At 36.5% G+C, this 27,953-nt stretch overlaps 1 protein-coding gene across 8 annotated transcripts; it reads left to right on the top strand.

Moving 5' to 3' along the window:
• The first annotated feature begins 28 nt into the window (after nucleotides 1-28).
• DYNC1I2 (dynein cytoplasmic 1 intermediate chain 2) lies at nucleotides 29-27,902 on the top strand. 8 transcript variants are annotated; one of them, XM_084524464.1, is made up of 17 exons: nucleotides 29-317; nucleotides 1,753-1,870; nucleotides 3,345-3,459; nucleotides 6,836-6,926; nucleotides 11,274-11,333; nucleotides 12,590-12,705; nucleotides 19,614-19,703; nucleotides 19,950-20,112; nucleotides 20,204-20,303; nucleotides 20,831-20,956; nucleotides 21,922-22,068; nucleotides 22,393-22,506; nucleotides 22,839-22,972; nucleotides 24,009-24,153; nucleotides 24,790-24,930; nucleotides 25,927-26,052; nucleotides 27,143-27,902. In XM_084524464.1, the coding sequence occupies exons 2-17, from the start codon at nucleotides 1,763-1,765 to the stop codon at nucleotides 27,254-27,256; spliced, it is 1,890 nt and encodes a 629-aa protein (XP_084380590.1). In that variant the 5' UTR covers nucleotides 29-317; nucleotides 1,753-1,762; the 3' UTR covers nucleotides 27,257-27,902. The 8 variants fall into 8 exon arrangements, with proteins under 8 accessions (XP_084380590.1, XP_084380587.1, XP_084380588.1 ...); XM_084524461.1 differs by having other exon boundaries at nucleotides 30-185; XM_084524465.1 differs by having other exon boundaries at nucleotides 33-334.
• The last annotated feature ends 51 nt before the right edge of the window (nucleotides 27,903-27,953 follow it).

Below are 27,953 nucleotides of genomic sequence, written 5' to 3'. Positions count from 1 at the left end.
GAGGCCCGCCCGTTGCATGCTGGGCGTCGTTGTTCTGAGCCACCTCCCCACAGAAGGGGCGCGGTGCCGAGGCTCGCGGTAGCGCCCTCCGCCTCCTCGCGTCGCTTCACGCCTGAGCCCCCCTCCCCTCAGGGCCGCTCCTCGGGCGGCGCCAAGGAGCGCGGTGCTGCTGCCGGAGCTCCGCCGTAAGTCTCCGCAGCGCCTTGGCGGCTGGTTTGACCCGCCGCGCCCGCCGTAGGCGCCCGCCTGTCAGCTGCCGGCGCCTTTGTGCGGCGGGGCGGAAGCGAGCGGGGCGCGGAGGCGGGCTCCGCCGTCAGGTGCGCGGGGTCCCGCGGTAACGGCTCCAACGGCTCTAACGGCCGCTGCTCTCACCCGGCCCGGCTGTCAGCGGGGACCCTCCGGCGCGGCGGCGGGGTGGGGCCCTGCCTGTGCCGGCTGCGGGCCGTGGGGCCGGGGCTCGGCCCTGCCGCCCTCGGGCGGGGCTGGCCGGGCGCTGCTGCCGCTGTGGGGCCTGCCCGTCCTGCGGGGCGCGGGGGGGTGGCTGGGGCGAGGGGCCGCGGTGCGGTGACAGCACGCCTTCCCCGGGCTGCGTTGAAGCCTGAAATGCCATTTTTTTTGTTGTTATTATTATCGTTTGTTGACACTGAAGTGTTTGCAGGCAATATGGAGGAAGAGCTACCGATGTGTACAGGGGGGTAAATGTGTCAGCCTTGCAGCGTTTTACAGCTTTTCCTGCCCTTAGATGGACTATGCAAACGCTTGCGCATATTTTTAATTTTAAATACGTAAATAGCCGTATTACTGATGCGTAATCTGATGTCAGTATTATCACGCTTGGTGCAAAGGCCCTTATAGATCCCTTGGCTGTGGTAGAACCACTTCTGCACTTTCTTTACTCACTCAGATTTGCCTTACAGTAAAACTAAGTGTTTGTTCACCCAGCCTGTTCACACAGGTTTTCGTGTCCATGTCCCAAATCTTTAAGTTCTGAAGTGTTGTTTTTTTTTTTTCTGCTTTTGTTTGTTATTGGATTTCCTGTCTGTTTTTAATTGGATGAGTTATGTAACAAAGCTTTTGTAGAATTGTTGTCTTTAAAAGATCCAACAATTTCTTAGCACCATGCAAAAGGTCTATGGATAAAACACAAAAAGATTGGTATTGCATGTTTGACAGGCGTTGTTTTTTTTTTTGCCGTCACGCTGATACCTACTTTGCCTTGCAGTTTATGGTAGACTTACTAAATCTTTTGTTAAATCTGTGTTTTAAGTTCTGCAACTGGATGTAGCAGGATATATCGCTTCCATACTGCTAAGTTGTCATGTGTCAACAGTCAGAGGATGAAAGAGAAAGTAAAAATATTCCAGGCGCATTGTCCATGCAGTTTTCTGTACGTACGTGCCATAGTTGGCTCTGTAGCTGTGCAGAATCCTATGGCAAGATCAGATAACCCTGTTTTCAGTGCCTGATGTATGATTCAGAGCAGCTCCTCCAAACAGCTTCAGTACTATCTTAGCAGTGGGTGCTGTCACCATATCATCGTCCTGTTTTAAATCAATTTTAGTAGTGAGAATGTACAGAGTGAAGGAAACATGGAAATAGGAATGTGTTTTGTTTTTTTTTTTTTAATTAGGATTGAAAGACTTCTCACTGTTCTATCTTTAGTATAGTTACTTTAATGATAGCTGTTTTCCTATAAATAAGCAATCTCAAGCGAACAAAAACAAGCAGTGGTATGATTTCTGTGTTGATCAGTGTTTCAGCCATGTCTGACAAAAGTGAACTGAAGGCGGAGTTGGAGCGCAAGAAGCAACGATTAGCTCAGATCAGAGAGGAAAAGAAAAGAAAGGAGGAAGAAAGAAAGAAGAAAGAAGTAAGAAATAACTTTCCCTTTGAACCTTGACTGTTTGCCTATGTAACTTGCCCCAAATATACATGTATGTAGCCTGTCCAAAAAGACTGCATGTATCACTCCACAGTTATTTAAGTAACGTCTGTTTAATGGTCCATGCAAATGTAGTGCTTTCATTTTGTGAGAGTAAACACCTACTTTTTCTTTTATTTTAGAACTATCCATGTGGTAAGGTACATTTAAAAAAAAAAAAAACAAAAAAACCAATCTCACATGTAGTTTTAGAAATACAAACTGTATGCTTGTGTGCATCATAAATAATGAATTAGGCAATTACTGTTAGAATTAACTGAAATATTGCACAAAAGCTCTATTAATGATTTGTGATGATATAACTTGAAGAATTCCTTTCTGAAATGCAGTTTCAAGGATGTCCGTATGAGTTGTTTGACTGTCAGTATTGTTATTGAACCGCGTGCTCTATTCTGCTCTGATTCATCTTTAACCTGAATTTTAAAGTCAGAGCAATGCTCAGGGAATGCATGCTACTTGTGTGTTAGACTTGATTTGTTAACAGTCTCCTGGATTTCTCTCTGTTAGTGTAAATGACAATCTGGTGTATTGCTACATTTCTCCAGAAAGCAGATCATAAACAAAACTTCTGTTGGAATGCTTTGGTGTGTTGTGTCCCTTTTCATGACATCCTCTCTTTTGGTTATGATCTTATACAAGTTCTAAATTAGCTTATGGCTGAAGTCTGGGCAGCTGCCAGCAAAATGATTCAGACAAACTGGAGAGGGAAATATCTCAAGTTATGTTCTGATGATGTTGCAATTACGTATTGTCTGTACATGAGATTCCCCATATGATTCCCAGCTTATCAGTTTTAATCTTCCTCTAAAGTTTGGAAATAGCTTTTTTAAAAGACGTAGAGTAGATCAGAAGTATGATGTGTAGTAACGTGAGAAGCAGTTAGTCTTTAATCATGTTGTAGGGTTATTGTAACTTGGTCTAGATTTTGCTGCATCTGCTAAAGGCTAGTATTTGTATAATTAATTTATTTTTACAGAAATACTTGACAGTGACTGAGTTTTGAACACCTTAAACTATGAATTTAAATTCTGTAATTGAGTAAGCAGTTAAATGAATTGTGGAAAAATATGGAGTGTTCAGAATCTTTCACAGTAGAGCTTCCATTATTTCTAAATTATATAAGGATAAGGGTGTGATATTAATACTTTCTTGTGTGTGAAATCTAGTAGATTACAAAACTACTTTTAAAGAAAACTACTTAAAGATAGTATTAAAGCTGCAAAACTTGTGATTCCCTCTGTTTTTGCTTTCGTAATTCCCAAGATGCTTTCTGTAGATAGAGTCAAGTAACTAACCCATGTGATTATAGGTTTCAGTAGCACAGAAAATGCAGTGAGAAATAAAGTGAAACCATTCCTAATACCTATTAAATGCCAGAATTTAGATATTGAATTATTTTTAGACTGATCAGAAGAAAGATGTTCTTCCTGTACAAGAAGAATCTGATCTTGAAAAGAAGAGAAGAGAAGCTGAAGCATTACTTCAGAGCATGGGGCTGACACCTGAATCTCCTGTTGGTAGGAATATTTATATTAGTTTATAAGAAGTGTTTTGTTGGTGGTGGTATTGTGATACATATATAACTAGCATGAAATTTCTATGGCCACTGTTTTTTGGGTATGCATGTCTTGTTTCTGGTACTACTTTGTTACAAATGTCTAGTGCTATGTTTATGTGCTTCAGTACACATTGCTAGTAATATTCATAAAATATATGCTTTCTACTAAGATTATTTGGAGTTTTTTAGTTATAAGTATCACAAATTTGTTGTTTTCTCTTTCAGTTCTCCCTGCACATTTTTTTCCCCTTTCTCATAATGCTAAATCTTAATCCTAATATTTTCATGTGGGGTTGGCTTGTTTTCTTTCTGTGCCTTTTATGTCCTAATTTTCCTTATCTCAAATACCTGACTGACTTTGATGGAGTAATAGCAAGGCTAAGTATAAAATTTAACTGTCAAGGATGATGATTCGTATCTGTGCTGCTCTTCAATGGATTAGTATATTGGTTGTTGCTTTTTGCCTTTACTTAGCCACTTCTCTCTGGTAAATGAAAGTGAAGAGGGTGGTACTTCAACTCCAATTTTCAACTCTCTCTGTGAAATCAAAGAGGGGTTAAAACTTAATTTTCAATTTGGCTCAATGATGATGAGGGTCTATTTCAACTGGGTTTGCAAATAAATGTAATAATAATTAGGTATAGTCTGTGTGTGAATACAACTTCATAATTGTTTTTGGACTGTCCTCAAACATTTGAAAATGAATGGGAAATAAACAACATTAACACTGCTCCCATTCCAACAGCCACAGCAGTAATGTTAATAGCTTGAGTTGTTCTCACAGTTCAGTTGTAGGTAGACTGCATTTGGGCTATGCTAGCACTAGCATATAAGTAATCAATTCTTAGCTACTAGGGATTTTCTTCAGCAAATACTTGAAAACCTCCTTGCACATGGCTTTGCTAAGGCAGCTAACATGAGACTCTTAAAGAAATAGGTGTGTTTTTTTTTGTTTGTTTGGTTGTTTTTTTAATCTGTAAGAGAGAACCTAAAAAACACAGGATGACCAGTCCTTAAAAAGTTTTTTGATGTGCTGGCGTCTGATAACAGGTCACAACCCTGCATGTGTTGTATTTAATCCTGTTGACCCCCTATTTAGTCACTGCCTTGTAAGTACACAGTTACACAGATAATTCATTTTGTTCCCTTTCAAGATAGATTGTTCTAATATGAGTGCTAGATCAAGCTAAAATGTTCTACTTGCTACCTCTCAGTAGCATGCCTGAGGCACAAGCTGAGTCTGCTGACTGAGTACTGGGAAAGCATGACAGTACAGTGCTGAAGCACCTGAACTGAAGCCAACACAGCTGACCAGCATGGTGTGCAGATGGCTTCAGCTCATGCTGTCAGTGTGGGTGGATTACTTGAGATTAGATTCCTTCCTAGGAAGTTGTATTAAGAATTTGTAAGGTAATTATTGTCCTGGTAACTGCCAAGGAGAGGTGGCTTCCTTACAGGAGAAGGGACCTTAGTGTAAGTATGTTTTTGATATCTATCATTCTCTCTCTATATATAATGCATATATTTATTTATGTATTATACATGTATATTTGTGTGTGTAATATATATACATATATATATATATATATATATGAATGAAAATAACAAATAACTTTCAAGAAGGCATCCTTTGTTGGGGTAGGTGGACTTTTACTTGGCATGTTCTTCACACTTATCGGAGAGATACTGCCTTACCAATGGGAAGACTTTCCTAAAAACAGCTTGCTCCACAAGAGGGCACTGTATCATTAAACTAAGCTACTGAATTTTTTGGCCATACTGCTAGAGCAGTATATATAGTTCTTGTTGTGTGTTTGTTTTTTTTTTTTTTTAAATGGTGACAAGATAAGTTTGTCATTTCACCTGTTTGTTTAAGAATGGGTGACATTAAAATGCTGTCATTTTCAGTAATGCACAGACACGTAACAATATGAAGGCCTATAGATGTTTCCTTTAGTATAAACTATTCAGTAGATGGTGATGCTGGGTTGGAGAACGTTTCAAAGCTTATCTGTGTGCATACACACCCATACATGTGTATAAAATATAGGTATGTGTATGTATTTGTGAAGTATAACTGTATGATTTTTAAACCTATATGAAAATCTCTCTTGTAGAGAGACTCAATTTATTGAATTGAGTAAATTTATTAAAAACGGTCAAAATATTGACTGTTTTGCATGTTCAGGATAGAATTTCTGTCAACCAGAATGATGTCTCTGTTTTGGGATAAGATGGAAACGTTCTTCAGAATTTCCAATATACTTGTGATTTCAGGAAATTCTCCTGAAATGCTGCAGATCTAAATTCAGAATTCTCCCTTGGCTGACCTCTGACAGGATAGATGCCAACTTGTATAACTAATTGGTCTTCAGTAGGTTAAAGTTTATTCTTTGGTGTTGCTAAGGAGTAAATCCATGCTATGAATGCTCTACATGTTACTGAAAAGTGAAGCATAAAAGAACCTTCAACGCGCATTCTGATTCTTAAACATAAATTTAAGCTTTGTTAAATAATGAGTTTCACTATTTCTAAAACAAACAAAAAAAATAACTATTTCTAGAAGGAAAAGTTAAAAAGTTTTGACATAGCTTTACATTCTTTAGATTGTATAAGATTCATTGTTATGTATCAGTTCCAAAAAAACATGGTGATTTTAATTACAATCTTCATCTAAATGCTGGAAATGAACTGACTTTAAGAAAAAGTTTCAATGTATCAGTACTAGCCTGCTTGTCAGGTAAAACAAAAAAACAGAAAACCACAAAAATCTCCCAAAAGCTAACACTAACAAACTTGAGTGTAATATGCAGAATTTGTGTTGATTTGTCTAGAACTAAAGCAAAAATACTAGTATGCTCCATGACAAAGCCACTTTTTTTGTCTGCATTTCTGTGATTATATGCTTCAAAATAAAATTACCAGTTAAATACCTTCAGTGTGTAATTTTTGAGAAAAGCTATGTTAATAAGTATCTTCCTTTTATGTTTTATCAACATGATTTAGTGGGAAATGTCCTGCAAAAATAGATGCTACCTTTTTTTAAAAATTCTGTTTTTAAAAATCTGTTTTCAAGTCATTTTTTTGTAATGTTTTTCCCTCCATATCGTCTTGTATGCTCCAGATGCGTAAATGCCAAACAATTGCATGAAAGACCAGCATGAAATGTTAACATTGTCTTTTCCCCTCTTTTTCTACTGTTCATTTCATCCATGTATTTTTTGTTTGCCATCACTTTTTTTTTAATGATTCATGTTAAATTAATTTTAAAACATCCTAAGCTGTGCAACCTCTGCGAGTAGTAACAGCGGATACCTGTCTGTTTCACTATTTAGTCCCTCCTCCTACCTCTCCGTCTTCCAAATCTGTGAGTACGCCAAGTGAGGCTGGAAGCCAGGACTCTGGTGATGGCGCTGTTGGATCTAGGTATGTCACCTTGTTATATTCCTTTGCTTAACACTTGCATTATGAATAATGAAACTTTAGAAGAAATCAAATTTAATTACTTGAATATCAATTTACACCAATATTGAATCTGTGAACAGTGACTACTTTACAGAAGTGCTTTACTTTTACATTTGAAATGCAACTATGCTTAACTGATTTTAGATTGCCAGCAGAAACTTTGAGGTTTTTGAGCTTGCAGGTTTAAAGTTTCATCTTTAAAGAGTCTGAAAGTCTTGTGATAATATTCTTGTGAACATGAATGTCTCTGAACAAAAGAACAACTAGAAAAAATCAAACTTCCCAGCTCTTTGAAGGAGAGTGTGTATGGATATTGGCTATTTTTCCCTCCATGTTGCTGGATCTAACAGAAAATGCTATCTACAAACCTTGCCTTATTTCTTTTTTTTTTTTCACTTAAAACTGTATTCCCAAGTTATTTCACCTTGCAGCTGTCCTCAGAACTTAACTGTACGACTCACAAGCTACAAGCATGTTAGAATAGCCACTTTTTTTTTTCAGTTTTGCTACTTGCTACATCCTTTTGAGCAATGTTTTGTTCATAACAGTTTGAGAAATGCCACTGTAAAGAGAGTCAATTAAATACTTCCATTAAACTAGGAACTAAGAATGGAGCTTTATGGGTGATAAGATAGGAATCTACTTCCGAAGGGTATTTCTGATGTTTTCCATGCGCTCTCTGAACAAGAGCAGCATTTGCCTATTAACACTGATAACGTTTTCCCTCCCCTGTACAATCATTGCTCATGTACTGTAGCTTCTGAATATACATTGTGGATGAAGTTTCATTAAAGCACAGCATCCTCAGTTCCTTTTGTTCATCCTTTGTGAATGAATCTTTGTTTTGGAGAAAGACTGAATACTTATACCACCTTTACACGTCTTTTTGAAAGACTGGAGTACACTGTACACTTGTGGGTTATGTGTACACAGTCTTAGCCTGAAAATAGTCAAGTTTTTAATGACCTGAAGAAAGGTGATAAGGTCTTTATTTCAAAGTAGCGACCACTAAATTGAAACAAGGAATACTAGAGGCAGCAGATATGAATCCATACTTCATTTTTTTTTTTTTAAACACTCAGGTGCAGTGAATAAGCACTCATAGCTTATTCACTATGCAGTTCAAGTCCACTTGTCATGTAACTAAAGAACCAATAGCATCGTTCCTTAACTGAGTAACAAGCAAATTTTAAATTATTTGAAATCTGTGATTACTGGTTGTTAAACTGTCATTTTATATTTAAATTCAGTGTATAGAAGGGAAAAAAAAAACAAACAAACACAAAAAGAGTTACTTGATGTGGGGGTAAAAAAGGCTTTTATTTTCATTCGTTTTAAATTTAAAGTTAGTATGAAACAGTATTTTCACCACATCTGTAATTGAACTCCATGTTGTGTACTGAATTTATTTCTGCCTCGTAGGTGTACTGTGTCCTCTGATTGTATGTTCCAGATATATAGCAACATAGTGTTGTTGTATGCGTGCTTTTTTTTTTTTTTTTTTATGAAGACTTGAGAAAACTTACATCCTAAGTCTCTATAGCTTCATCCATTTGTAAACTTTAAATTTGGGTCTGCACAATTTTCAAGACATGGAAGCATAGAAAGACTGTGGACTTCAAGGCATGGAGATAGGAAATTGATAGCTAAATTTAAGGCTATATATGTCATTGTAAGAGATCTGAGTTTGCTTACTTAGTCTCTGACCACCAGGTAACATTCTTCCCCTCCTTCAGTAAACAATGTCTATATTCTAAATTTGTACGGCATTCCTATTGTATGCATACACTTCAACCTAAAAGTTGGACTGTGTGATGTGCCCTAGCATTATAGCTGGCATTTCGTAGGTGGCTTTCATATCTATGTGTGGTATGCTAGCAAGGCAAGTTCTACTGTTCTTGATAGTCTTAAATTGAGAGTATTGTTTTCAACATATGTATTTCTGTTCACATCAGTGTGTTATTTCAGTTCTTTTTTGGTATATGGCCATTCTACAGTTCTCTGTTCATGCCACAACCATACTTTATGATGATTATCTCCTTTATGAGTTTAGTCATTTACTGTCTCTGATACAGAACATTGCCAGTAACTTCATTTATTTAGTAATTAGTAAAGCAGTGTTCAGACTGTGTTCCTCCTGTTACTTCCATCTGTCTTTACTTACTTCAGTAAAGAGTTTTGGTTCTGCATTTGTTACCATTTGTTCCTTCTCACCTCAGCATTCGTTCTCTTTCTAAGTTAAGAGTAAAAATTTAAGACTGGAAATTAGCATTGTTAGTTTACTTTTAAGTTTTGTGGTTTTTTTAAAGAATTAGTTTATAAGTGCAGAAAGTACTTCTTAGATGTATGTGTATTAGGAATTTACCTAGATTTAAACAAGTTCAAGCATGTGGATAAATAGAAGTGTAAGTTCACTGAAGCTTATATATAAATTCATTTAACTTAAGGCATAACAAATTTCTGGAAAACAAAAGGAACAGTATTTTGTATGCTTGTGATACTTACGTAATAGGTGAGTTTTATCTCAGAATGTTACTTCTTTAAAGAATCTCTCTGAGAAGAATTTAACTGTAAGTACTATAGTGTGTGTTGATTTTAACTATTTTAAAAGGCAGAGTATTGTTGTTTTAATATAAAAAATTAAAAAAAAAACGCCTTTGAAAACAGGAGGGCAACCTCAGTAATGACTAGGTCTTAAGTAAGTACAGAGGTTGGAGCCTTTTAAATTTATATTGCTTTCCCTAAGTTCCTCTTAAGTGGGACAGAAAATGTTGGCAAAGTGTTTGTGGTGATGGAGCATTTGAATCTATAGATAAGTTTTTCTTTGCTTAAGCAACATAAATGTTGAGGAGGTGGTGGTTTGGTTTTGCTTTGTTTTCTTTTTCATATGCATGGCAAGATTGAATCTCTGTATGAACAATATCCACCCTGAAATCTCAGGCACCAAATTAAACTTCAGGCTTAAATCTACTTAGCCGAACAAAATAGCAGAGACATAAAGAATAGGCACACTCAAAATAATGGTAAAATTGGGTATTTTTTGATGCACAGAAGATATGTCAAGGTTTTAGATATTCAGGTATTAAGCTATGGCTATGGGTGCATTATCAGCTACGCAGAATTATTTGCTAAATAATAACAGTGGATCTGTAATTTTTAATTAAAATTCAGTATTCTTATAACGTATGGTTTCTACAAGAACAAAGTAATGAATGGCACACTTGAAGCTGTGAGTTTTCATCATGTTGCCTGTAAATTTTGGTGATCATCTTTGTTTTGGAATTCTGTGCTTGCTTTATGAGAACATTGCCATGCCATGCATGAAATTTGAAAAAATAAAGAATTTATTATTTAAATATGATAAGTCAATAAAACAATTTTCCATTTGCTACAAAACAAGATTTAAAAAAATAATTTCTGAAAACTTCAGATGCATGTTCATCTATTAATCTCTCTTGTATGCTTGTTTTAAAACTTTGCCTAAGCCTGATAGCAGGCGGTAGACTAAATGGAAATTTGTGGAGAAGGTATGAAGGTTTAAGATGATAGGAGAGGGAAGATCTAGTTCCCACTTCATATTTCTTCAGATATGAAAGTGACTTGATGTGTTCTGTTCATTATTCCATATGACTTTGAAATGTGTTATTAATATAAAGTCCACTAGTTCTACGAGATTTAAGTATCCTAAATAGAGTTGGCTCTAAATCAGATGACACTTAGAAGCCCAAGGCAGTGCTTAACCCATAATTACTGCAGTGTCACATCTTGGAAACTCTAGCAGTTCTCTTTCCCAGTGGAAATGCATTTTTCCCCCTCTACCAAAAGGTTTATGTGTTGACTCATTTCCTTTACCAATATGACAATTTCCTCCACATATTTACTGCTCTGGGCAATATTGCATTACATTAACAAATCTGTCTTCATATGACATGAACAAATCTGAACAGATTTAAAAAGGAAAGTTTTTAGTGGTTCTTGTCACTATTTAAAATATTTTTATTAGCCTCTCACAAAGGCCGCATTTGTTTGCAGATCTTTAACTTTCAGTCTTTAAAAGATTTTAATTCTTTTCTAATAGCTCTGAATTCTGTGTTTGCTTTTTTAACTTTTGTATTTACCGCATATAGTATTTATTGCACTGAATATTTGCTGAATTTCCCTTAACTGATGTTATGTTGCCTCGTTTCTTGTGAACAATGAAATAACTTTAAGCTTACTTTAACTCTAGCATTTCATAGTGTGTATTTGCTTCACTAATCTCTGGCCTTTTTTGCTAATGCTGCATGATTGTTCAACCTGTGGTATCAGGACGCTGCATTGGGATACTGATCCATCAGTTCTTCAGCTCCACTCTGATTCCGATCTGGGGTATTGCATAGATTTCTTATATTCCCTTTTCATATACTTCTGGATAATAAGTATAAGAGCTATTCTTTTTCTTTAAGACATCAAGTTACTGTTAAGAGACTGTTCTGTGAGTTACAGAAGTTCAGTGTCCCAAGATACTGTGCAGTTGGCTGGTAATGAGAAGTTTTGATGTCATTTAATATAAATAATGTGCTTATTTCTAGTAACAGAGCTTACTTTATTAATGTTTTCTTTGAGTCTTTCTTTGGCAAGACAAACTTTAAAGTAATTTCTTTAAAATAAAAAACTTAGACATGTAAAAACAGACAGAATGACTCCCATCTTATAATATACATGAATGACAAATGTTTATATTGAGCTGTAGCTCATTATAATTACTTAATAAAACCCATATCAGTCTATATGAATTATGATTCCGTCCATTGAAAACTTCAAAAGGAGATTCTTTTTTTTTCTTTCATTTTAGGAGAGGGGTCATTAATAAGAAATTAACAGCAATTTAGCTATATGGAGTGTAGATCTTCACATAATTACTACAGTACATATGCTTTTGCAGGATGTTACAAAGACTGAATTAATATTGTGTAGTTTTTGGAAATATATTTTTGCATTGTAATTTGATACTGGGTGTATCTGTGTTTGTAGCATCTTTCATAAGCTAAAGTCAGAAAGCTCAGAGGTTTCCAGTATTACATACTGGAGTAATGTATTATGGATAAATCACTTATCAGCGTGTGAGTTTCAGACCAGACTTGCAGTTCTGAGTTCTAAATAGCAGCCTACAGATAGATTTAAAAAAAAATAAAAATAAAATTTAAAAAATGCAGCACAGTTAAGTGGACTAGGAAATACTTTTACATTCAGGGTAACTAAGCTGTTTCTTTTAAGTTTTAAAGTCCTAAAATAAATACAAATAGTCATGTGAGCAGATCAGTACAATGAAAATATGGGTATTTCATATATGTAGCAGTACCCTAGGCAACTGCAAAAACAAAGCTTTAAAATGACATCAAATAATCAGATATCTGTATATATTTGCACGTCTTTATTTTTGTCTTACATGTAGAAATAGCTATTGATTTTAAATAATAGTGAAAATAATAATCATAATTTTGTGACTTCTTCAGGATTAAATTTCCACCTGGCTTAAGTTTGACAAAGCTGTGACGTGATGACACGAGTATTATTCTAGTCAAAATGTGAAGTAATTCATAAAGCTAACTATTTTTTCTAATGTTTCTATTCATTTCATGTAGACGTGGACCTGTTAAACTTGGAATGGCCAAAATTACACAAGTTGACTTTCCTCCTCGAGAAATTGTTACATATACAAAGGAAACACAAACACCAGTTATGACGCAGCCAAAGGAAGGTGAATGATTAAGTTATTTCAACCTAAGTTATTTTCCTTTTATTTTATTGCAGTAATGATTACTGACTGTATTAGAGCTAACACTTGTGATCTTGAAACTTAATGTGGTAGAATGAAGATTGATTTGTGAGATAATTAATACAAGTTCTATTAAACACATACATGTCTTGCTTAGAGGGTTGTTGTCATTCTGCATCTTGTTTAATGGTAACATTGCTCTGCTAATAAAACATGGCGGTTTTGTACTCCTAGTAAACATGACACATAGACACCAAGTTGCTTAAGTAGCTGACAACTGGTCAAAAAGTGGGATGAAAGTGGGATGTATGTTGCATTTATGACACCTAAGAACCCACACACAACTTACTTGAAGGCTTTGTATCCTTATTTTTTTTTCTCCCCAATTTTCACTTTTTCCATTTTCTAATCCTTGAGGTTTTTTTCCTTCCCTCTGTCAGGTTCACCATGGTATCTGAAGACTTAGTTCGTAGTTTGTGTGCTCAAAGTGTTTTACTTGTGCTGCTTGCTGTCAGTGGAAATTGCCTGGCATTGTATGATCTTAGTTTCACCCTAAGTGGATAGGCTGTAGTTGACGTTTACTATAGGGGAGTTGGAAAGTTGGGTCACCTGTACTTCTGTGTTTATCCGAAAGCTGTCTTAGTAGAGATAGTATCTCACGATCCATTCTACCTTAAAAACAATACTGTTTTCTGTACACTCTTTAGTTTTGTATATATGTGCTTCACAGAAGTCACTTGAAGATGCTTGCTCATCATTGCATTGTAAAAGATCTATGTTCACAATTTAAGTTGACATCTCAGCTAGTTTAGATCCATTGTTCACTCCTTTTTATAAAATGAACTGAAGAGAACCTACTTTAATGACAGTATCTTGGTTTTGTGTTATATTGTGACCTGAACTGAGAAACATTCAAGCTAAAACTATTGTCTGTTGGGACAGATAGGAAGTTGGGGAAAACTAGCTTTAAACTGAAAGAGTTGCTAATTGCCATGGAAATATTTGTGGCAACACAATTAAAGCAACTGTTACACAGAGGAGACTTCATGCCCACAACTTAAAGTTGGCCTTAGAAGATGTCCATTTTAGGTTCAGCATAATGAAGTTAAATTCAAGTTATGAATACCTTTCACCCTAATGGTTCTGGCTTAAAAAGGTGGAAGTCAGACCTCTCAGAAGTTGACAGAAAGGACAGCATTCAGTTGTTCAAAAATCTAAGCAGGAAAATGCTTCTTCTAGTTAGAGAAGGGAGGTAGACTAAGTTTACATGATCGTGCTTCCCTGTAGTGCAGACATGTTGTGCTGTCGTAGGCAATATTAAACATGAAGTGGCTCTCCCCTCTATCTTCTCAATAGGCTTCTCAGCTGCAGCTGGTTCGAGCCAGTGATCATTCCTCTCTGCTTGGCATGAAAGCATGACCAGTTTGCATGTAGCCCTTGATGCTGGAGCTAGAATGTCACCTCAGTGCTAGTGGCAGCGTTGCCTCTCTATGCAAAGAATTGAAGTACTAACAGGCTGACGTATTGTGACCTCAGTGTTTGTCTTGGGAAGATTGATTCTTCCTATAGCATCGTAAAAGAATAAAGTCAATATATCTCCTAAAAATCAGTTTCAGTCTGTGATTAGAGATTTAGTTGCCTTTAGAGTAGGAAGTATTGTCTCACAGGAAGTTATTCACTGTATTCTGTACAGTACAGAATAATAAATTTCCCCAAATTGAAGTTGTTAAGCATGTTTCATAGTTCTTGTAAGAAGATATCCCAAGTAGACTTAGATGGTAAATCTGCAGTATTTGTTTTATGGTTTTCTCATAGCTACGGGTTGCACCCATTGTGCTTTTTCTTCTGGGTTCAATGTATACAAATAAGTCACTAAGGACATAGAGGAGAAACACAGTAAGAAATGATGTCGGGGTGGAGACTTCAGTGCTCTTGAGCTTCTTGCTTCGATGAAAACCTAAATGTGTCACTTCAGTCTTTCATTTTTTTCACATTTTGGATTTTTTTCTCCAAAATTTTCAACAGTCTCAATCCTCTAATCCTACTCTTTCTGTAACAGCTGTATTTGTTATGTAAAGGAACTGAAATGTAATCATGGAATGGTTCATTGTTCCTAGGAATATAGCAGAGATGCTCATTTTTTCTCATCTTCCTGGCACGTTCCTGTTTTTGCTGTGACACAGTAACAATGACCTTTTTTTTGGTTTAGGGACCAAGGAGATTAATTTTTCTAAGTGTTGTGCCATGCTTAGTGCTTATTTTGTAACTGATAAACCTAAATATCTATGCCTCTGTGCCATTACTACCACTTCAATAATCTTTGTCAACATGATAACATGAACATCCTGGTTTTAGGCAGCTTCATTCCCCAGCGTCTTCATTCTATTATCCCCATTTCTGCTGTCTAAATCAATTTCCCACTTCTCATGGTGCTGTGTACAGCACTGCTGCCCACTTCCCTCATTGTCCAATTTTGGTGGACATTGTTTTTAGTTAGTGCGGTCAACTGGTTATTAGGATTATTGTTTGGCCTCCATTTGGCGTGCTGTATCAGGCAGCAGACTTCTAGATCTACTCTTAGAAAATACACTTGAAATTGTGTTCCCTTCATATAGCTGTTTCTTTTTAGCAGGCAGTGATAAAAGCAGTTTCAGCAGCAGAGATGCAATTTATGTGTGAACTCTGGATTACTTCTTGTTCTGCAGGCTCTATGTTGGCCCCCATGTAATCACCAGTGCTGCGTTTTGTCTTACCTATAGTTCTAGCTACGCTGCTCTGTAATGTACTGTTTGATATCTTCCATTGTGATTTGCTGACATAATGTTGAAATTTGCATAGAAAGAAAATAGTCATCAGTACATCCAATAACAGCCAGATGTAATATTATAGGTCCTGAAAGTGATTAATCCAAAGAAAGATAGGCATGTAAGTGAATACAGCTCTGCCCAACTGTCTCAGTTAAGGCTTTTCTTGGGCTAACAGGCTATTTGTTATTTAGTGCCTTTGTACAACACAGCACATATGCAATCACAAGTAACTGCAGACAGTATTGCTGCATTAGCTCCCCTCTTTGAGGAGTTATTGTCTGGTAAGGTCTCCAAGACATAGAATGAGAATATTAAGCACTTTGTCCTTTTAATTTTGTCCTTTTGTCCTGACTTAAGCAGACTAATAGCAATTTAGGGTGTAAGATTGGCCTCTTGGATGCTTGTTAATGGTGAATGTAGCACTTTTACATTTTAATATTGTAACAAGAAATAATGGAGCCTTATATTCATGTATTACCCCATGCATGCCTTAAATGTACAGCGAAATACAGATGGGAAAACTTGATATGAAGACACGTTCTACTTAACAAAAGCCACCCATTTCACAGATGATTTCACTTTGATTAACCTACTCTGCAGCAACAGATTACTCAGACAACTGGAACTTTCACTCTGTAGTGTTATTGCTGGGTGCAGCCTAGTATATAGTACTGCTTTTCTTTCCATCTTGCCAAAATACATCATGATTCTGATGTTAATTCAAAATCAAAATTCTGTGGTTCATTAAACCTGTTTTTAACATCCATTGACAAGAAATTTGTCATTGTGAAGATGGCTGTTTATAAACCAAGATTCCCTGTTCCCCTGTCAGAAAAAAACATGGAGTTAATTGTTTAGCATCTTATGATGAATATTCATCAATATGTTGATGTGACAGAGTCCCATTTCTGGTCTTTAGAACCCTATGACTTCTCTAGGTCTTAACAACCGTGCTTTTTTTTAATTGAGGAATTGTATGTGGTATACTGACAACTGAAGTAGCATAAAGCATCAGTAGGTAGTTATTAATGAATAACAAGGATGAGGTTAGTCAGTGCCTTCAAAATTTCCACACTTACATAACTGACACCAAATACAGTACGCCAATGAAACAAGTGGATCTTTGACTTAGTTGTGCAGCTTTTTCAGGAATTATGTAGTCTTCCAGTGTTTGCTGGGTAATAATTACTGTTTTTACCAATTCTCTGCAAATACCTGTACCTGAACTATAATTTTATAAATTCAAGATATGTGAGAAGTAATTAAAACAAAAATATCTCATTTATTGTCCAACAGCTTCATGCTGCCTTTTGTAAATGTCTGTGAGAAAGCATCCTGGTATTGGATAATGAGATCAAGAACTTGCTGCTTCTCCCCCTTCCCCATCCCCCCAATCCCTTAATAATAAAGTTTGCATGTGACTTCTTTAAAGAGAAGGTTTTAGATTTGTGTAGTTACAGATAAATCACAGTGAGATGACATGTTCAATTTCAAGTCTGATACTTCGAGAATATTAAAATAAGTGTTGTATCCTGCATTTAAATGCAGTAATATCAGCTGGCTGTATGCAGTGAAAGTACTATGAAGGAATTTAGATCTCTGTATAATATATGCCATTTATGTTTCAAACATTAAAAGGCATGAGCAATCAACTATATGATCTTTTGAATAAAATATGTAGATTAGAAGGTCACTTAGCACTAAGGGGTTGACCATCTGCATTTGACAAGAATTTGACTCCTGTCACTGAAAATGGTACTTAGAATCAGTGTAGTATGGCTAGCAGGGGGGTTGGGTTGAAATTTCTAATTTGGGACTTTCAAAGCTAGACTAATGTATCCCGGGTGACCCCAAACCAAATATCTGAATTTAAGGTGTCATTTAAATCTGCATTATTGATTGGCAGGGATAGCGAGAGGGGGATTTTTGTCCAACTGACTATAATGTGAACATGTGGTCCTGTATTTGTTGTTCTCAAAATCATGTCTGTTAACTCATATTACATTTTTTTAAATAATTAACGTTCACACCTATAGTGATTTGACATTAAGAAATCTGTGCTTTAGAATTTCTAGAAGTTATACAGTTTTCAGATTACTAGTCCACTGTACATGTGAATCCATCTAAAAAGGAGCAGTGTCTTTCTGTTTCTCTGCGTGATTATTTTGCCCAAAAAAGCTTTCATTTTTTTTTAAGTAGCACAAAAGCTGTAATTGGCATGCTTTGTAAGGAAGTGTCAATGTGCAAGAGAGTGGAGATCACTAAGAATTCTTTTACGCGTTCTTTCCCCTTTGCACCACCGCCTCCTCAGCAGGGTCACTGAGATCACTAGCTTTTCTTGAAATGGCCATTTTCACTGGCAGGTGCATTATACCCTGTATTTTCAGATTGTTTTTCCATTCTGAATGTTTGGCAGGTTGATTGCTCTGGCTGCATTGACGGAGAAAGGGCTGACAAATGCGGTTGGGCTGGCTGAAAAGACAGTGATTACTGTTTTCCTTTGTGGCTGATTGAGGCCCTTGAAAGGAAAGATTTTAACCTTCACCATTTGGTTCAAAAGTATGAGCATATATTGAAATCATTCATGCCATTTATCCTAGTTCTGTAAACTTGTCAGAACGTAAAAATCGCTCAATTTCAAGTAATGTAGGATTGGCATACGTCATTATCATTTTGATTAAGTTGGAGTTTGTATTATTGTGTGCATTATACAGTGTCATTTAAAGCTTTCTTTCCTGCAGGTACAGTTATATTTTTATTGCCTATACTATGGAGTTAGAAAGATTTTCAGACCTCTTTAAACCTATCACTATGTGTGTGGTTTGGCAGCTGGTATGGCCTACAAGCTGTATTTTGTTTGCAGGGTAAAGGCTTGTCTGTAGACCTCCTGGAGTGCTGGTAATTGCACAGGCTTGCCATTGGGGAAAGACATGATTGGAGGCAGTCAGGCAGAAAAATGTTGTGCCATCCCATTGCCACCTCATAGCTGAGAGACAATCCTAGCAGTACCATCTGGTTGTTGCTATCTAGTCAGCTGGCCTGGCTGCTGGGACCATGGCTTGGCAGCTGGTTCCCATCCCCTGACCACGCTTTTTTTTCCCCCCCTCTTTTTGTGTCTATGTGCATGTGGATTTTTTGTTGTCGTTAGGTAGCTGAACACGGGTCAGAGAGATGGCTGCAACAAACAAGCCTAGTCCCTGCTGAAAACTGTCTCGTTACTTGTGATGAGGCATGTAGTAGACTCCTGCTGCCATTCCCTTATAGACAAATGACATAGCTGTTTAACCAATAAAAATAGCTTTTCAGAAGCCTGTATGAGCAAGTGGATGAAGAAAGGCCAGGAAATGCTTATTCAACAACACCAAATAATTTAAAGTCATTTTCTGGTTTACAGTATTCAAAGAATAAAGTGTACAAATGCAGAAAGTGCTGTAAACCTTGTCAGCATTCCCGAACATTAACATTTTATGTTACTCATTGCAATTAGGGAAAACACATTTTGCTCTAAAGTTCTCATTGCCAAACATGATACAGATAATGAGACTTGCATTTAGAATGACAGAAAAAATGTAATCTCCCTGCTATTATCTTTAGCAAAATTTGCCTCTCAGAATAGCAACCTGAAAGCTAATGTAAGCCATCTTCATGCCATATGAAGACCCATTAGGCTCTGATGGTTTCAGATCACAAGTAAGCATCTGTTCTGTAGACTATTTTAGACATTTGATTTTTCTTTATTCTGCAACATTAATGTGTCAGGATGTTACACGGAACATACATCTACCACATGGTTTTGTGTGGAATCATAAATGCTTATAGGAGAGTTTTCTACTTTGCGTAAGAAATTGTAAAGAATCCCTCTTTTTCAGTTTATACAAATACATAATTTACCGCAACTAAAATCCAGGTGTAGACAGCATTGCAATGATCTTTGGTTTGAGATAACGTTATTCTGGGAACTACACTTTATAAATACAACCATTTTAAGCTAAATTACACCATTTTATATATTTGAGATTCCTACAGAATGTTACTGTTCCTCTTTAAAAACAATGACAGTCTCACCGTACTTTTTCTTTTTAGATGAGGAAGATGAAGATGATGTGGTTGCACCAAAGCCATTAGTTGAACCTGAGGAAGAAAAAACGTTAAAAAAGGAGGAGGAGGAGGAAGGTACCTCATAGTTATTTGTGCTACAAAGAAAAACATTAATACATTTTAACTTTTCTTTCCATTAAGTTGAAAATAATTTGAGTTACATTTTAACACTTAGTTATTGTATGGATGTTTGGAAAAAATTTTTCCAGAATCATGATGAATACTGTCCCCCTTCCCCCCCCCCCCCCCAAAAAAAAAAAAAAAAAAAAAGAATTTTTGGAAGTATGCATTACAGAAACTTTGTGTATAACCCTTTTCCAGCTGCCCCTCATGAACTTACAGAGGAAGAAAAACAACAAATTTTGCATTCTGAAGAATTTTTAAGTTTCTTTGACCACTCTACAAGGATTGTTGAAAGAGCCCTTTCCGAGCAAATCAATATTTTCTTTGACTACAGTGGAAGAGACTTAGAAGACAAAGAAGGGTAACATGAACATTGAATGCTTTAGTGTGAATGTGCAATATTTTAACTCTAAAAATGGTCAGAGATTAATACCTTCTAATTGCCTTTGTAGAGAGATTCAAGCAGGAGCAAAACTATCCTTAAACAGGCAGTTTTTTGATGAACGTTGGTCAAAGCATCGTGTTGTCAGTTGTTTGGACTGGTCATCTCAGGTAAAAAATGCTTATATTAAGCAGTCATCTTTGTGAGTTCTTCTAGCTCTGTCCACTTGACCCTTCTCTAAGTATAATTAATATAGGCTGTATTTCTAAGTGTGTTCCTTAGAACAGTTCTTACATCCTCCGTAGCTTGCAAACATCAATGTTTTGTAAAAAGTAGCAAAATCTTTGTATTATAAAGAAAAAAATCTTCATAATTGCTTCTGTTTTATGAGCTATGTAGAGGTGTTAGGTGCATAAAACAAAGCTCACTTAAAAGTATTGGGTTTTACATTTAAAAGCAAGATATAATTTTAAAAACCCAAGAACTTAAAACAGTATTAACATACTAATTATAAGTTAAATCTGTAACAAATGCTGTTTTGACTGACGCTGTTTCTCACGGGGATGATGTAAATGATTTTCAGTCTTGTTGTTTTTCTTTTTACTGTGTTTTGGCATCACAAAACAAAGATTCTAGGATTGTCTGGACCATTAGTTAATCATCTTGCTATTTTGAATCTTTCTCACATATTTTTCAGTACCCAGAATTACTTGTAGCCTCTTACAACAACAATGAGGATGCACCTCATGAGCCTGATGGAGTGGCCCTTGTGTGGAATATGAAGTACAAGAAAACTACCCCAGAGTATGTCTTTCACTGCCAGGTATGATTCTGTCTCAGGAGGCTAAAGATTTTATGTTGATGAGCCTGGACAAGTACCTTCCTTGTGCTTGTCAGTGTAATGATTTCATTGGGCTGGCATTCACTTTAACCACATGTATTTGCAAACAGATGTTGATAGCTAGAGACCTTAGTTTAGAAACATTCTTCTGTTCCAGAATTTCTGACATCGTTCAGAGTTCAGTCTTGCTTAAGAACTCATTTTCTTATTTTATTTGAAAAACCAAAAACCTTCTTGTGTAATGGTTGAACCACAAAGAAGGTTTGTATGTAAGGAGACTGAGCAGAGTTGTGTACTGCTAGAGTGTAGTTTACTGAATAAAATGAAGATGGCCTGAGGAGGTGGAGCAACGATGAAAACAAGAAACATATGCTGCAAGTAAAAAAGGCAGATGGAAGTTTTTCCTAGTAGTTTTTACGAAAGATTAAAAAAAATAAAAATATGCAAGTCTGTTTCATTGTGCTAAGTCTGGAATAGCCACATAATTTTCAAAATGTCATAATTCTGAAAAATTACATAGTTGAATGAAAACGTAATCCCATGTTGTCAGATTACTGTCAAAACCCAGATTGCAGAAGTAGCTATATTGTATTGAGACCAATTTCGATGTTCTCAAAGAAAATGACCACAGAATGTGGTAAATATTATTAAAGTCTTGTGCACCGCTTGACCTTCCTTTTCTAACAAACTGTGCTAGGAGGAAATACAAATGCATACGTATGGGAAAAACAGAGGAGGAAGACTTCATTTTTGGAATGCAAGTTAAAACTAAAAGCTTATTGGGATTCACAAAGAGTTTTGAACCCCTATGTGATGGGACACTGAAATAGTGTATTAAATCTAGACATAGAACTTACTCTGATACTTGGTCACATTTTCTTTTGGTTTTAGATGTCATGTCAGCGAATGATAGTTATTTGTGTATTTTGGTTGTTTTTTCCTTTCAGTCAGCAGTGATGTCAGCTACATTTGCAAAATTTCATCCCAATTTGGTGGTTGGTGGCACATACTCAGGCCAAATAGTGCTATGGGATAATCGCAGCAATAAGAGAACCCCAGTGCAGAGAACTCCGCTTTCAGCTGCTGCTCACACGGTAGGGGGTGAAATATCTACAAGGACTGTTTCCTGTTGAGATGTATTTAACCTCTAGGAAACTGTCCAGTGCACTTGATTTATAATGCTTAAATGTTTATGTCCATGTTTTTCCAGTGCTATCACTGAAGAACAGGGCTATTCATAAAAATGAAAGTGTCAGAAAAACTGCTATTTGTTTTATAGGGAAGCATTCTCTGTACCATACTGTGATCAACTGTTTCTCTTTCACTAAATGAAACTGTATATTTTACAGTATATTAACTGTAACAGAATTGGTTGAGACTTGGGAATTCCTATTTCTGATGGTATTTTACATTCTTAGCACCCAGTGTACTGTGTAAATGTTGTTGGGACCCAGAATGCTCATAACTTGATCAGTATCTCAACCGATGGGAAGATATGCTCTTGGAGTTTAGACATGCTTTCCCAGCCACAGGTAAGATAACTTTTGATATGTATAGTATCTATTCTGGATAGTTATTTTGTAAAAAAAAACATTATGTCTCTAATAAAGTATTAAAAACATTTTCACAATACGGAAGTATTCTTAAGGTAGCTTAGTAGACATTTGATAAAAGACCTCTTCTGCCCCGTGGGATGTTGTTAAAATTGTTTTTGCCACTAACACAAGAAAAAATTTGCTCATTTCTGCCCAATTCTATATAAGCAAAACACAAAAAATACTTAACTATTGAGAAATCTAACCTTGTAAGTGATAATACTCAGTTTGTTATTTTTAAAAGTATTTTACTGATATTTTCACTACAGGATAGCATGGAGCTGGTTCATAAACAGTCCAAGGCTGTGGCTGTTACTTGCATGTCCTTCCCCATTGGAGATGTCAACAACTTTGTTGTTGGAAGTGAAGAAGGCTCAGTCTACACTGCATGCCGCCATGGCAGGTGAATAAAAGTTTTTAGTTATTCAAAGGACTTAAAAACAGTGAAAGGATGAATCCCTGTATGTTCTACACTGCTAATACATTCATAGCACGTGCTTAGTCCTCAGTCTTGATGGGGTTCAAAGTAGCTGTGTATGAATTCCAGTGCATGCTATTTTCCGAGTAGGAGCTTCATTAAAAACAGAAGGAGTTTGAATATTGAATTGGTACTATGCTCTCTTCATTGGCTGCGAGTTGTTTGTAGTGATGGGGGCAGCACAGGTCACTGAGGTTTTATTCATTTGAATTGTAGCAGAACATTCCAAACTTTATATCAGTTCTGCAGATAATTGTACAGTAACATCACGCACAAATCTTAAATTGGCTAGCTCTTCTCCTGCTGTTCAATCTATTTTGAAATTGTCTGACTGTATCTTATCAATTGCTTTCTTAAATATAATTGAGTGTCCAGGTTTCATCTGAAATACACATCACCCTTGCTGCACAGCTTTTTGGTTCCAGAATAGCTGAAATTGTATCACTTCTCTGTAACGTTCTTCCCAGCTCTCCTCTCTCCCTTCCTCCCTCCTTTTTCATTGCTTCTGATAGGACTATTAGGAATATGTTGTAAGTTTTTATGTCTGAATCCTAGTGTGTGTCCACAAGGTACATGCATCTTCTGTTTTAAGTAAGTGGGAGTTTTCCACTTGTTCCTGAGACTGGATTTTGTTCTTTCGTATGATTCAAAATTTTAGCTATTGCTTGGAGAACAGTGTAGTTAAATGAGTGGATTGGTACCTGCTGAATGAGTCTCTGCTCCCTGTGGTAAATTTTAGCATTTAAAGAGTGTAGAAAAGAGATACTGGAATTAAGGTCCATATTCGAGCCTGTTCAGATGAAGCCTTTGCAATTGGGTAACATCCATACAAAGTGGCAAAATCTTCTTGGTGCTAAATTTAAACTGTATTTCAGTGCTATCTTTGTCTGCAGATGGATGGTTTCCAGAGATATTAACCTTTTTTTTTTTTTTTTTGATATATATATATATTCTAAAACAGCAAAGCTGGAATCAGTGAGATGTTTGAAGGACATCAGGGACCAATCACAGGTATTCACTGCCATGCAGCAGTTGGACCTGTAGACTTCTCGCATCTCTTTGTCACTTCTTCTTTTGACTGGACGGTAAAGCTTTGGACAACTAAGGTAACTGAAATAGATAGTTCGGTGGTTCTCTTCATAATCCTTGACACAAGGTGGTGCTATAGTGTAAGCTACTTAAGAAACTTCAGTGAACTGAAGGCAAATTGTGTGAAGCCCTCAAGGTCCATAGCAGTAGTCTAGTTGATTCCTGGTGCTTGTTTTTTAGTTTCTTACAAAGAGAAGACAGCTGATAAACAAAACTAGTTAATGACATGAAGATGTCATTGCTTTCAGATTGTGTATCATTTGTGTACTTTTGATCCATTCTGCTTAACCTTTTGCCCTTTCATATCAATGATTACAATATAATCAAATGCAAATCATGTAAATTCAGTTTCTTCATATTATGTGTACTGCAAATGTTTTCTTACAATTTTGTGGAGGACTAGAGGACAGCACCAAAACTCATGTCAATTAAACTGCATGTAGAGGCTCAGAATTGGCATTCCTATTGCCAGAATTACTTTTTTTTGCTGTTATATTGTAGTATTTTTCTTTTTTAAGTAAGTTTAAAATGTGAATCATTTTTTAGTTATTTCTCATAATGTTGTTGAGAAGTTCTGTATTTTTACCTTACTTGTTAGCTTTTGAATTTGAAATGCTGACTTTAGGTATTGCATTACATCTGCTTTTTTTCAGAATAACAAACCTCTCTACTCATTTGAAGACAACTCAGACTATGTTTATGATGTTATGTGGTCTCCAACTCACCCTGCCTTGTTTGCCTGTGTGGATGGAATGGGCAGGCTTGACCTGTGGAATCTCAACAATGACACTGAGGTGAGGAAGAGTAAGGTTAACAGTCAAATATAGCAGGAAAGGTTTTTTGTACACTTTAGAAAAAAGTGTAAAGAGTTCACCATAGGATTTTTGTTGTTTGTTCTTAAATATTCTGTAATTCCAGTAGTTGCTGCTTAATAAATATTCTTTGATTACAGGCTAGTAACTTAAATGACTGCTCATAATTAATAGCAACAGTAATTAAATTGTTTTAACAGTAACATGAACATAAAACATGTTAGCTTAATACCAATCCATGTTGTGACAGTAAATTTTTAGACCTCCCCCAATACAGCCGTGGCAGCCTGCAGTTTAACAGTATGAACAAACCTGCTACCCATACACCACCATTGTTCTTATTGCCATATTGTTATTGCCATAGTAATACTGCAGTGAAATTGTAATTTGTTTCTAAACTTAAAGGATTGAACATTTAGGATTGCTGGTGTAAGCTAACTATTGCATAAACCTTTTCTGAGACTTAAACTTGTTGGCGGTAGTTGAGAGGAAAAATCGTACAGATACTCGGCTCTCTGAAATTTTACTGTCTTAAAGCTGCATGCAGAAGAAAGAGTAGTCCTGTAGAAGAAGCAGCACATGCCAGCCTATATTTTTTAACTGGAGTTGCCCATTTCTAGCATCTGGGCTGGATTTGACCTGCCAGCCCTCTATCTATAAGTCTTTCCTGAGTTCCCAGGGCTCCTCCTTGCTGTCTGATTAACGCATGTCTATCAGGGGGGTAAAAGGCATGTGCCTCCTGTGTCATGGCAGGAGTGCAGATGTGCCTTTTGATAGTGCCAAGAGGCAGAAGATGTGTTGTTTTGGTTATATCATTAGTGATAGCTTATGGCCGCTGAGAGTAAATTGAGACCTACAAACTGCCTAAATTGAGATATTGGGTACTTTGATAAATCACTGAGGGATAAGGTATGTTCTGTAATCTGTAACTTAAGAAATCCTTGTGCATTTTTAGCAATGTGTTTTAAATGGATACAGGTGCCAACTGCGAGCATTACTGTGGAGGGCAATCCTGCTCTGAACCGTGTGAGATGGACACACTCTGGGAGAGAGATTGCTGTAGGTGATTCAGAGGGACAAATAGTTATATACGATGTGGGAGAGGTATGTATACCATGTGTTGTGCAAAGTATGTTACAGCTTTTTTGTTGTTACTCAAGCTTTTTTGACTTGTGTTTTGCAATTTCCTTTTAAGTTCCCCCCTCCTCTGGTTTAGAGGAATAAGGCTTAATTTTTATTATCAAATTATTTTTCTTTTAGATGTCTATTTCAAGTATTCTAGCATGATTTAAAATCACAGAATGATTTAGGTTGGAAAAGACCTCTAAGATTATCTAGTTCAACCTTTAACCTAGTACTAATGTACTAGCACGAAACCATGCTACCAAGTTCTAAATACACAAGTTTCCTGCTTCCCTGGGCAGCCTATTCCAATGCTGCGTAACTCTTTCAGTAAGGAAGTTTCTCCTAATATCCAACCTAACTCCCCGGCGCAACTTCAGGCTATTTCCCCTTATCACTTGGTGCCCACCTCACTATAGTCTCCTTAGAAGTAATAGTACAGTGTGATAAGGTCTCCTCTGAGCTTCCTTTTCAACAACCCCAGTTCCCTCAGCTGCTCCTTGTAAGACTGGTTTTCTCAACCCTTCACCAGCTTCATTGCCTTTCTTAGCATGCCATCTGTCAGCTACGCAGTCAAAAAGTAAAAAACATTATAGTACGGCTGGCAAAATAAGATGAAGCCATTAACAGAAAGCTTTAAATTTTGCAGGAATCTTATGTTCTTCCTATCCATTTTTTGTGAATTCTGACCATGGCTTGAGAAGTATTGAACAAAAAAAAAAAAAATGAAATGAGGAAGTCTTGACTTGGTTCTGTAGGGAAGCTGTCGCTATTGAAGTATGTGTATTGCAGTAGTATGTGACTGATTGGATGCAGACATTGCATTACTGTTCTTTGGAGGTAGTCTCTCAGAAGCATATCATGCAAGCGTGTAATAGTATCACTGCATAAATACTGGACTTGCAAATTCTGCTGCTTTTATTAGTTAGAGCTTCTGATGTTTAGACTACTTTAAAAGTTACACTAAATAAAGGTAAGCTGTTCTATCAGAACCTCTTACAAATACTGCTGTTCATAATGAGCTCAGTTTGTATGTACTGGTAGGTTTAAATAATGTTATCTTTGTCAACAGCAAATTGCCGTTCCTCGCAGCGATGAGTGGACTCGATTTGGTCGAACGCTGGCAGAAATAAATGCCAACAGAGCTGATGCAGAAGAGGAAGCTGCAACCCGCATACCAGCATAGACCGTTAAAGATGGGCAGCAGTGGTAGACTTGTGAATTATTTGATGCAAATCTTAAAAGTGTAAGCACGTGTCAATTCAAGTAATAGTTTAAGGCAGGAACAGGTGGATTCAACTATGGACTTTGAAAATGTGTTAAGATCACTGAAATTCAGATCTTACGTTGTCACTTTTTATATATAAATTACAAGCACATTCTTGAATTTGTGTAACTTTTAATACAGTTAACTTTTGACTTTGCAAGGAACTTCTTTTGCTGAAACACTAACCTGGTGTAAATTTGCTGTTAGGCTAATTAAATTTCCACTTTGTAACGGTATATTTCTGAAAATTAGAAATTCTGTTTCTAAACTAAACTTTCTATATTACACAGACTAGCCTTCATGAGGTATTAAATTTGTGAAGGGTTCTTTAATTCAAACTGCCTATGGATATGCATGCATATATTCCAAGTAAATTTCATTGCTTATAGATAACCCTCAGACTATGGTAGCTAGTAATAGAAGTGAATAAAAATTTGTCTGTAGTTACAAATCTATTTGATAATTGGACCTGAATTAATGAAATACATATTTAATACTAAGTTCTTTTGTTCAAACTGGTGCATTAAAGGGTGAGACTGATTAATAAATAAATATTATATGAGCACTTGTCAGCTGCCCTGACCTCTAATCTGTCTCTCTTCAGTAGTTTCAGAGT

Source organism: Aythya ferina (assembly GCF_964211825.1).
Source record: "Aythya ferina genome assembly, chromosome: 6".
In the NCBI taxonomy this organism is placed as follows: domain Eukaryota; kingdom Metazoa; phylum Chordata; class Aves; order Anseriformes; family Anatidae; genus Aythya; species Aythya ferina.
This window is presented reverse-complemented; position numbering and strand designations above follow the sequence as displayed.

Bases quoted from the DNA above. Each gene is read 5' to 3' on its own strand.
- DYNC1I2 (XM_084524463.1), top strand. The intron at 22,973-24,008 runs GTGAATAAAAGT...ATTCTAAAACAG, and splicing joins ACTGCATGCCGCCATGGCAG to CAAAGCTGGAATCAGTGAGA. The intron at 24,931-25,926 runs GTGAGGAAGAGT...AAATGGATACAG, and splicing joins ATCTCAACAATGACACTGAG to GTGCCAACTGCGAGCATTAC.